The sequence below is a fragment of the Molothrus aeneus genome, unplaced genomic scaffold (genome assembly GCF_037042795.1).
Source record: "Molothrus aeneus isolate 106 unplaced genomic scaffold, BPBGC_Maene_1.0 scaffold_30, whole genome shotgun sequence".
NCBI classification, from domain to species: domain Eukaryota; kingdom Metazoa; phylum Chordata; class Aves; order Passeriformes; family Icteridae; genus Molothrus; species Molothrus aeneus.
This window is the reverse complement of record NW_027098964.1, coordinates 1,097,132-1,108,489: the sequence shown is the minus strand read 5'-3', so window position 1 is coordinate 1,108,489 and position 11,358 is coordinate 1,097,132. Positions and strand designations below refer to the sequence as shown.

General features: G+C 40.3%; 1 protein-coding gene across 1 annotated transcript in view; it reads right to left on the bottom strand.

Moving 5' to 3' along the window:
* Positions 1-1,957: 1,957 nt before the first annotated feature.
* GABBR1 (gamma-aminobutyric acid type B receptor subunit 1) overlaps positions 1,958-11,358 on the bottom strand; it is a 33,406-nt gene continuing 24,005 nt past the window's right edge. The window contains exons 14-18 of the mRNA XM_066570779.1: positions 9,319-9,412; positions 8,119-8,246; positions 6,157-6,285; positions 4,469-4,612; positions 1,958-2,367 (exon numbers count right to left, since the gene is read on the bottom strand). Of these exons, the coding sequence (XP_066426876.1) occupies positions 2,074-2,367; positions 4,469-4,612; positions 6,157-6,285; positions 8,119-8,246; positions 9,319-9,412 (789 nt within the window). The 3' untranslated portion in view covers positions 1,958-2,073. The remainder of the gene's footprint in view (positions 2,368-4,468; positions 4,613-6,156; positions 6,286-8,118; positions 8,247-9,318; positions 9,413-11,358) is intronic.

Genomic DNA, 11,358 nt, shown 5'->3' with positions numbered 1-11,358 from the left:
GAGTTCTGGGAGATTTCTGGGATGAAAATTGGGAAATTTGGGGAAAAATTGGGAAAAATTGGGAACTTTTGGGATTAAAGTTGGGAATTTGGGATTTTGGGGGGAAAATTGGGAAAAATTGGGAATTTTTAGGAAAACATTGGGAATTTGGGAGGGAAAACTGGGAATTTCTGGGATTTTGGGGGGAAAATTGGGAAAAAATTGGGAATTTTTGGGAGAAATTCAGGAATTTGAGGGGGAAAATTGGGAATTCTGGGAATAGTTGAGATAAATATTGGGAATTCTGGGGGAAATCTGGAATTTTAAGGGAAAAAATTGGGAATTGTGGAGGATTTTGGGAAAAATGTGGAAAAAATTCGGGAATTTTTGGTGGAAATTTGGGAATTTTTGGTGGAAATTCCAGGATTTTCCCAGCTAAAATCTGGGATTTTTCTGGGTGAATTTTGGGATTTTTTTGAGCAGGAATTCCAGGGATTTTCACACAGAAATTCCGGAATTTTCCTGCCTGAATTCCGGGATTTTTTCATGGAAATTTTGGGATTTTCCTGCCTGAATTCCAGGATTTTTTCCTGGGAATTTTGGGATTTTTCCACCTCAATTGTAGGGGATTTTCCAGCCGGAATTCCAGGATTTTTCTTGTGAATTTTGGGATTTTTCCGCCTGAATTCCAAGAATTTTGATGGGAGAATTCCAGGATTTTCCTGCCTAAATTCCAGGATTTTTTCATGGAAGTTCCAGGATTTTCCTGCCTGAATTTTGGGATTTTCCCCCCAAAATTCCCAGATTTTCCTGCCTAAATTCTGGAATTTTCCTGCCTGAATTCCGGGATTTTTCTGCCTAAATTTTGGGATTTTTTCATGGAAGTTCCAGGATTTTCCTGCCTGAACTTTGGGATTTTCCCCAAAAAATTCCAGGATTTTCCTGCCTGAATTTTGGGATTTTCCCCCAAAAATTCCAGGATTTTCCTGCCTGAATTCTCCAATTTTCCCCCCAAAATTCCAGGATTTTCCCCCCATAATCCCAAGGATTTCCAGCCTCAATCCCGGGATTTTCCAGCCGGAATTCCGGGATTTTTGGGAATCCCCCTCACTTGTGGAGCAGCTGCACGCGGCTCCTGTCGACAGCAGGCACCGACCCGGGCTGGGCTGGGGAAAGCTGGGAAATTTGGGAATGTTGGGAAATTTGGGAATGTTGGGAAATTTGGGAATGCTGGGAATGCTGGGAGGAGGGGCCCAGGTGGTTCTGGGAATTTGGGGAATTTTCAGACAAAATTCCGGGATTTTTTCCTGGGAATTTGGGGATTTTTCCACCTCAATTCTGGGATTTTTCTGCCTGAATTCCAAGAATTTCGATGGGAGAATTCCAGGATTTTTCTGTGTGAATTCCAGGAAATTTTTGGCAAGAATTCCATGAATTTTCAGGCCAAAATTCTGTGAATTTCCCACATAAATTCCTGGATTTTCCCGCAAGAATTCCAGGATTTTTCTGACATGAATTCCATGATTTTCTAGCAAGAATTCCACAAATTTTCCCGCAAAAATTCCGTGATTTTCACGCATAAATTCCTGGATTTTCCCGCAAGAATTCCTGGATTTTCCTGCCTTATATCCAGGATTTTCCTGCCTGAATTCCAGGATTTTCCTGCCTAAATTCTGGGATTTTTTCATGGAAATTCCAGGATTTTTTCGTGTGAATTTTGGGATTTTCCTGCCTGAATTCTCTTAATTTTTCCCCCAAAAATTCCAGGATTTTCCCCCCATAATCCCAAGGATTTCCTGCCTGAATTCTGGGATTTTCCTGCCTAAATTCCAGAATTTTTTCATGGAAGTTCCAGGATTTTCCTGCCTGAATTTTGAGATTTTCCCCCCAAAAATTCCAGGATTTTCCTGCCTGAATTCTCGAATTTTTCCACCTAAATTCCTGAATTTTCCCCCAAAAATTCCAAGATTTTCCCCCCAAAATCCCAGGATTTTCCCCCATAAATCCCAGGATTTTCCCCCATAAATCCCAGGCATTTCCAGCCTGAATTTTGGGATTTTCCAGCCGGAATTCCGGGATTTTTGGGAATCGCCCTCACTTGTAGAGCAGGTGCACGCGGCTCCCGTCGCAGTTGGCCCGGCCCAACTTTTCCGCCTGCTCGGACACCAGGCACCGAACCAGGCTGGGCTGGGGGAAAGCCTGGGAAATTTGGGAATGTTGGGAAATTTGGGAATGCTGGGAATGCTGGGAATGCTGGGAGGAGGGGCCCAGGTGGTTCTGGGAATTTGGGGAATTCTGGGAATCCCGGGAATGGCGGCGCCGAGAGCGGAGCTGGAGCTGCTGGCGGGCCTGGAGCTGCTGGCGGAGCTCGGAGACGCGCTCTTCTTTCTGGGGGAAAATGGGAAATTATGGGGGAAATTGGGGGAAAATTGGGGGAAAAATTGGGGGAAAATGGGGGGAAAATTGGGGAAAAATGGGGGAAAAATGGGGGAAAAATGGGGGAAAATTGGGGGAAAAATGGGGGAAAAATTGGGGAAAAATGGGGGGAGTTTAAGGGAAAAAATGGGCAAGAAATGGGGGAAAACGGGGAAAAAATTGGGGAAGTTATAGGGAATAAAGGGAAATTATGGGGAAAAATGGGGGGAAAATTGGGAAAAAAATTGGGGAAAAATGGGGGGAGTTTAGGGGAAAATAAGGGGAAGAAATGGGGGAAAATGGGGGAAAAATTGGGGAAGTTATAGGGAATAAAGGGGGGAAATTATGGGGGAAAAATGGGGAAAAAATGGGGGGGAAATTATGGGGAAAAAATGGGGGGGAAATTAGGAAAAAAATTGGGGAAAAATGGGGGGAAAAATTGGGAAAAAATTGGGGGAAAATGGGGGAGTTTAGGGGAAAATAAGGGGAAGAAATGGTGGAAAAATGGGGGAAAAATTGGGGAAGTTATAGGGAATAAAGGGGGGAAATTATGGGGAAAAAATGGGGGGAAAATTGGGAAAAAATTGGGGAAAAATTGGGGGAAAATGGGGGGAAATGGGGGGAAAATGGGGGAAAATTTGGGGGAAAATTGGGAAAAAATTGGGGGAAAATTGGGGAAAAATTGGGGGGAAAATGGGGAAAAATTGGGGGAAAAATGGGGGGAAATTGGGGGAAAATTGGGGAAAAATGGGGGAAAATTGGGGAAAAATGGGGAAGTTTAGGGGAAAATAAGGGGAAGAAATGGGGGAAAAATGGGGGGAAAATTGGGGAAGTTATAGGGAATAAGGGGGGAAATTATGGGGGGAAAAATGGGGGGAAAATTGGGAAAAAAATGGGGAAGTTATAGGGAATAAAGGGGGGAAATTATGGGGGAAAAATGGGGGGAAAATTGGGGAAAAAATGGAGGAAAAGTTGGGGAAAAGTTGGGAAAAAATTGGGGAAAATGGGGGAAGTTTAGGGGAAAATAAGAAGAAGAAATGGCGGAAAAATGGGAGAAAAATTGGGGAAAATGGGGGAAAAATTGGGGAAAATGGGGGAGTTTAAGGGAAAAAATGGGGAAGAAATGGGGGAAAACGGGGAAAAATTGGGGAAGTTATAGGGAATAAAGGGGGGAAATTATGGGGGGAAAATGGGGGGAAAATTGGGAAAAAATTGGGAAAAAATTGGGGAAAAACGGGGGAAAAATTGGGAAAAAATGGGGGGAAAATTGGGAAAAAATGGGGGGAAAATGGGGGAAAAATTGGGAAAAAATGGGGGAAAATTGGGAAAAATTGGGGGAAAATGATGGGGAAAAATTGGGAAAAAATTAGGGAAAAATGGGGGAAAAATTGGGGGAAAAATGGGGGGAAAATTGGGAAAAATGGGGGAGTTTAGGGGAAAATAAGGGGAAGAAATGGAGAAAAAATGGGGGAAGTTTAGGGGGAAAAGAAGGAAAAATTGGGGGAAAATGGGGGAAGTTTGGGGGAAAATTGAGGGAAGTTATTGGGAATAAAGAGGGGAAAATTAGGGGGAAATGTGGGGGGAATATGTGGGGAAAAATGGGGCAAATTTGGGGGAAATTTAGGGGGAAAATGGGGAAAAATTGGGGAAGTTTAGGGAAAAAGGGAGAAATTATGGGGAGAAATGGGGGAATTTAGGGGGAAAATGGGGAAATTTAGGGGGATAATGAGGGGGGAAATGGGGAAAAAATTGGGGGAAAATGGGGAAAAATTGGGGGAAAATGGGGGGAAATTGGGGGATAATGGGGAAAAAATTGGGGAAAAATGGGGGAAGTTTAGGGGAACATAAGGGGAAGAAATGGGGGAAAAATTGGGAAAAAATGGGGGAAGTTTAGGGGAAAAATAAGGAAAAATTTGGGAAAAATGGGGAAATTTGGGGGAAATGGGGAAAACGCTGGGAACAAAGGCCAAAACCAACGGGATGGGAGGATGGGGGTGAAAAACCCCAAAATCCACTTGGGGAAAAGCCGGGGGGAGGCGCCGGGGCCGAGGGGGTTCCGGAAGGTTCCGCGCACCTCGGCGATGATTTTCTCCAGCTCCCGGTTCTCCTTCTCCAGCAGCCGGGATTTCTCCTCCTCGTTGTTGTTGGTGGAGGAGCCGGTCTTGAGCGTGTCCTGCTGCTCCGACTGCCACTCGCCGCGCGTGATCAGCCGCCGCATCTGCGCCGGAAAAACGGCGGAAAATGGAATTTATTGGGGAAGGAGCGGGGGAAAATCGCGGGGAAATTCGCGGGGAAATTCGCAGGAAATGTGAAATAAAATGGTGGAAGAATTGGGTTGAGATGTCGGCTTCCTGCTGGGAATGTAATCCTGAAAAAAGGGAATTCAAAAGGCCTGAAAAAATGCCTGGAAAAGAAAAAAAAATTAAAAAAAAATTCAAAAAAATTCCAAAAAAATAAATACAAAAAAAAGCCCAAAATATTAAAAAAAAATTTCTACAAAATCCCTAAAAATCTCTTAAAAAATCCCTGAAAAACAAACAAACAAAAAAAAAAAATCCCAGAAAATTTCAAAAAAATAAAAATAATAATTAAAAAAAAATCCCAAAATATTAAAAAAAAAATCCTACAAAATCCCTAAAAATCTCTAAAAAAATGCCTGAAAAAGAAAAAAAAAAAGCCAAAAATATTTCTAAAAAATTCCAAAAAAATAAATTTAAAAAAAGCCCAAAATAGTAAAAAAAAAAATTCTACAAAAATCCCTAAAAATCCCTAAAAAATCCCTGGAAAAAAAAAATGCAAAAAAATTTCCAAAAAATTTTAAAAAATAAATACAAAAAAAGCCCAAAATATTAAAAAAAAATCCTACAAAATCCCTAAAAATCCCTAAAAAAATCCCGGAAAAAAAAAAAGAAAAGAAAAAAATTCCCCAAAAAAATCCCCCCAAAAAATCCTAAAAAAATCCACCCAAAAAATCCCTAAAATCCTAAAAAAAAAATCCCCCAAAAAATCCCCCCAAAACATCCCTAAAAAAATTAAAAAAAAAAAATTAAAAAAAAAATCCCTAAAAATCCTAAAAAAAGGATCCCCCCCAAAAAAAAACACCAAAAAATCCCTAAAAAATCCTAAAAAAATCTCTAAAAAAATCCCTGAAAAAGAAAAAAAAAATCCAAAAAAATTTCCAAAAAATTCCAAAAAAATTAAAAACAGAAAAAATTTAAAAAAAATCCTACAAAATCCCTAAAAATCTCTAAAAAAATCCCTTAAAAAAAAGAAAATAAAAAAATTCCCAAAAAAACCCCCCAAAAATTCCTAAAAAAAATCCATAAAAAAAAAGAAAAAAAATTTCCAAAAAAATCCCCCAAAAAATCCTAAAAAAATCCCCCCAAAAAATTCCCCAAAAAATCCCTAAAAATCCTAAAAAAATCCCCCCAAAAAATCCCTAAAAAAATCCCTAAAAAAATTTTAAAAAAAACCCCCAAAAAATTAAAAAAAAAAATCCCTAAAAATCCTAAAAAAGGATCCCCCAAAAAACCACTAAAAAATCCCTAAAAAATCCCCCAAAAAATCTGAAAAAACCCCACCAAAAATCATAAAAAATCATTAAAAAATCCTAAAAAAACCCCCAAAAATCCGAAAAAAATCCGCAAAACCCCCCCCAAAAAATCCCCAAAAAAATCCCCTTTAAATTCCCCTCCCCCCCCGAAATCGCCCAAAATTCCGATTTTTTGGGGATTTTTTGGGGATTTTTGGGGTTTTGCCGACCTTGGGCACGAAGAGCACGACCAGGGTGATGTAGGAGGAGAAAACCACGGCCAGGGAGGCGAAGGCGAAGGCGGCGTCGTGCTGGGAGCTCAGGATCAGCGTCACCGGCGCCGTGATCAGGCACAGGACCTGGGAAATTTGGAATTTTAGGAATTTGGAGGATATTTGGATGTTTGGGAATTTTTGGGGAATTTTTGGGGAATTTTTGGGAATTTTGGGGGGGTTTTGGGCCTTTTTTCCTTGATTTTTAGGGGTTTTTTTGAGAATATTTTGAATTTTTTTGCAATTATTTTGATTTTTTTGAAGGTTTTTTGGGGATTTTTAAAGGAATTTTTGGGGAATTTTTCTGGTATTTTTGGGAATTTTTTGGGAATTTTTTGGGAATTTTTTGGGAATTTTTTGGAGAATTTTTGACAGTTTTTTGGAATTTTTTGGGATTTTTTTAGGGATTTTTGGAGAATTTTTGGAGAATATTTTGGGGATTTTTTGAGAATTTTTTCAGAATTTTTTGAGAATTTTTGGTAATTTTTTGAGATTTTTTTGAGAATTTTTTGGGGATTTTTTCAGAATTTTTTGAGAATTTTTTGGGATTTTTTCAGAATTTTTTGAGATTTTTTTGGGGGGATTTTTCAGAATTTTTTGAGATTTTTTTGAAAATTTTTTGAGAATTTTTGGGGAAATTTTTGGGAATTTTTTCAGAATTTTTAGGGAATTTTTCTGGGATTTTTTTGGGATTTTTGGGGGATTTTTTGAGCTGAAGGCGGCGTCGTGCTGGGAGCTCAGGATCAGCGTCACCAGCGCCGTGATCAGGCACAGGACCTGGGACATTCCAGAAATTTTAGGAATTTTTTAAAATTTTTAAATATTTGGATATTTGGGAATTTTTTGGGGATTTTTTGGGTGTTTTTGGGGGGGTTTTGGGCCTTTTTTCCTTGATTTTTAGGGGTTTTTTGGAGAATATTTTGAATTTTTTTGCGATTATTTTGATTTTTTTGAAGGTTTTTTTGGGGAATTTTTCTGGTACTTTTGTGAATTTTTTGAGAATTTTTTTTGGAGAATTTTTGACAGTTTTTTGAGAATTTTTTGGAGAATTTTTGACAGTTTTTTGCATTTTTTGAAGAATTTTTTGAGAATTTTTTGGGGATTTTTGGGGGGATTTTTTTGAGAATTTTTTGAGGAATTTTTTGAGAATTTTTTGAGAATTTTTGAGAATTTTTTGAGATTTTTTTGATAATTTTTTGGGAATTTTTTGAGAATTTCTTGAGAATTTCTTGAGAATTTTGGGGGTTTTTTTTCTGATATTTTGGTGAAAATTTTGAGGGATTTTTTGAGGAATTTCTTGAGAATTTTGGGGGTTTTTTTTCTGATATTTTGGGGGAATTTTTGAGGAATTTTTGGAGAGTTTTTGGAGAATTTTTGGAGAATTTTTTGGGGATTTTTTTGAATTTTTAGGGATTTTGGGGGGGGAATTTTTGGGGATTTTTTCTGGTATTTTGGGGGAGTTTTTGAGGAATTTTTTGAGAATTTCTTGAGAATTTGGGGGATTTTTTTCTGATATTTTGGGGAAAATTTTGAGGGATTTTTTGAGGAATTTCTTGAGAATTTTTTGAGAATTTTTTTGGAATTTTCTTGGGATTTTTTTCTGGAATTTTGGGGGAATTTTTGAGGAATTTTTTGAGAATTTTTGGGGGATTTTTTTTTTTAATTTTTGGGGATTTTGGGGGGCAATTTTGGGGATTTTTTCTGCTATTTTGGGGGAATTTTGGAGGAATTTCTTGAGAATTTTTTCATAATTTTTTTGAATTTTTGGGGAATTTTTTTTCAATTTTTAGGCATTTTTTGGGGAATTTTTTTACGATTTTTTTTTTATTTTTTTTTTTTTCCTGACTTTTTTTAGGATTTTTCCCAACCTTTTTCAGGGAATATTTTCTTTTTTCCCCCCCGGAATGTTCTGGAATTTACCGCCACGTTGTAGATGGCCATGCCCACGGCCCGGTGGTCGTTGATTTTCTCCGTGGAGACGCTTTTGGTCTCGTAGGCCAAAAAAATTCCCAAAAGCAGCAGCAACCCCTTGAATCCATAGAAAATCCCTGGAAAAAAAAAATCCAGAAAAATTTAAAAAAAAAAATTCATTAAAACCACGTTTAATTTTTATTTTCATTTTAAAAAATGAATTCTTTCAATTTTGTCATTGAAAATTTAATTTTAATTTTAATTTTAATTTTAATTTTAGTTCTAATTCTAATTTTAATTTTAATTCTAATTTTCATTTTCATTTTCATTTCCACCTGAACCCTCCCAAATTTGACCTGGACACCCCAAAATTCCACCTGAACAAAAAATCCCAACATTTCCATCAAAAATCTCCCAAATTTGCCCTAAAACCCCTAAATTTGCCCTAAAATGCCCCAAAATTTACCCTAAAACCCCCAAAATTGCCCTAAAATCCTCGGATTTGAAAAACCCCAAATTTCCACCTAAAATTCCCCCAAAATTCCACCTAAAAATCTCCCAAAATTCAACCTAAAATGCCCCAAATTTGTCCAAAAATTCCCCAAAATTCCACCTAAAAATCCCCAAATCCTCTCAAAATCCCCCAAATTTGCCCCAAAATCCCCAAAATTCAACCTAAAGTGCCCCAAATTTGCCACAAAATCCTCCAAATTTTTGCCCTAAAATCCCCCAAAATTCCACCCTAAAATCCCCAAATTTGCCCCTAAAATCCCCAAAATTCCACCTAAAACCCCACAAATTTTACTGAAAATTCCCAAATTTGCCCAAAATCCCCCAAATTTGCCCCAAATTCGGGGTTTCCCGGTACCGAGCCAGATGGAGCTTGGTGGAGCTGAGACCCCAAAATTTCACCTAAAATCCCCCAAATTCCACCTAAAACCCCCCAAGTTTTACTGAAAATTCCCAAATTTGCCCCTAAAATTCCCAAATTTGCCCAAAATCCCCCAAATTTGCCCCAAATTTGGGGTTCCCGGTACTGAGCCAGGTGGAGCTCGGTGGAGCTGAGACCCCAAAATTCCACCTAAAATCCCCCAAAATTTGCCCCTAAAATCCCCAAAATTCCACCTAAAATCCCCAAATTTTCACCTAAAATTCCCAAATTTGCCCAAAATCCCCCAAATTTGCCCCAAATTCAGGATTTCCCGGTACCGAGCCAGGTGTTCATCTTGGTGGAGCTGCAGTGCTCGAGCTGGGGCAGGATGGACACGTCCATGTCCGACTTGGGCTCCTCCTTGGTGAATTCCTGGGGGAAAAACGCCCGGATTTGGGATTTTGGGGGAAATTCGGGGATTTTGGGGGGAAATTTGGGGATTTTGGGGGGAAATCTGGGATTTTGGGGGAAAAATTTGGGGATTTTGGGGGGGATTTGGGGAGAAAATTGGGGATTTTTTGGGCGAAAATTTGGGGATTTTGGGGGGAAAATTTGGGGATTTTGGGGGAAAAATTTGGGGATTTTGGGGGAAATTTGGGGATTTTGGGGGGAAATCTGGGATTTTGGGGGAAATATTTGGGGGGAAATTTGGGGATAAATTTGGGATTTTGGGGGGGAAATTTGGGGATTTTGGGGGAAAATTTGAGGATTTTGGGGGGAATTTTGGGGGGAATTTTGGGGGGAAATTTGGGGATTTTGGGGGGAAAATTTGGGGATTTTGGGGGAAATATTTGGGGGAAAATTTGGGGATAAATTTGGTGATTTGGGGGAAATTTGGGGATTTTGGGGGGAAAATTTGGGGATTTTTGGGGGAATTTTGGGGGGAAATTTGAGGATTTTGGGGGGAAAATTTGAGGATTTTGGGGGAAATATTTGGGGGGGAAATTTGTGGATAAATTTGGGGATTTGGGGGGAAAATTTGGGGATTTTGGGGGAAAATTTGGGGATTTTAGGGTTCTTTGGGGGGAGTTTTGGGGTGGGTTTGGGGAATTTTGGTTTTTTTGGGGGTGGTTTTGAGGTTTTTTTGTGGTTTTGAGGTTTTTTGGGGGAATTTTGGGGGGAATTTGTTTTTTGGGTTTTTTGGGGGGTTTTGGGGAGCGTTTTGGGCTGGTTTGAGGTGGTTTGGGGTGTGGAGAGTCTAAAAGAACCTTCCAGAAACCCCACAAACACCTCAAGGAACCTTCCAGAAACCCCTCCAATACCTCAAGAACCTTCCAGAACCCCCTCAAATACACCTGGAGAACCTTCCAGAAACCCCAAATACACCTCGAGAACCTTCCAGAAACCCTTCAAACACCTCGAGAACCTTCCAGAAACCCCCCCAAAGCCCCAGAGAACCTTCCAGAACACCCCAAAAACACCTCAAGGACCCCCCAAAACCACCTGGAGAACCTTCCAGAAACCCCCGAAGAGCTCAAGAACTCCCTCAAACACCTCCAGAACATCTCAAGAACTTCCCAGGAAGCCTCAAGGAACCCCCAAACCCCCGGAGAACCTTCCAGAACCCCCCCAAAAACACCTGGAGAACCTTCCAGAACCCCCTCAAACACCTCAAGGAACCCTCAAACATCTGGAGAACCTTCCAGAACCTCCCAAAAACACCTGGAGAACCTTCCAGAACCCCCTCAAACACCTCAAGGAACCTTCCAGAAACCCCTCAAATACCTCAAGAACCTTCCAGAACCCCCTCAAATACACCTGGAGAACCTTCCAGAACCCCCTCAAACACCTCCAGAACATCTCAAGAACTTCCCAGGAACCCCCAAACACCTCAAGGACCCCCCCAGACCCCCGGAGAACCTTCCAGAACCTCCCCAAACACCTCAAGAACCTTCCAGAACCCCCTCAAATACACCTGGAGAACCTTCCAGAAACCCTTCAAACACCTGGAGAACCTTCCAGAACCCCCCCCAAACACCTCAAGAACCTTCCAGAACCCCCTCAAATACACCTGGAGAACCTTCCAGAAACCCTTCAAACACCTGGAGAACCTTCCAGAAACCCCCCCAATACCTCAAGAACCTTCCAGAACCCCCCAAAAACACCTCAAGGACCACCCAAAACCACCTGGAGAACCTTCCAGAACCCCCTCAAACCCCCAGAGAACCTTCCAGAAACCCCCTCAAACACCTCAAGGAACCTTCCAGAAACCCCTCCAATACCTCAAGAACCTGCCAGAACCCCCTCAAACCCCCTGGAGAACCTTCCAGAAACCCCAAATACACCTGGAGAACCTTCCAGAAACCGCTCAAACACCT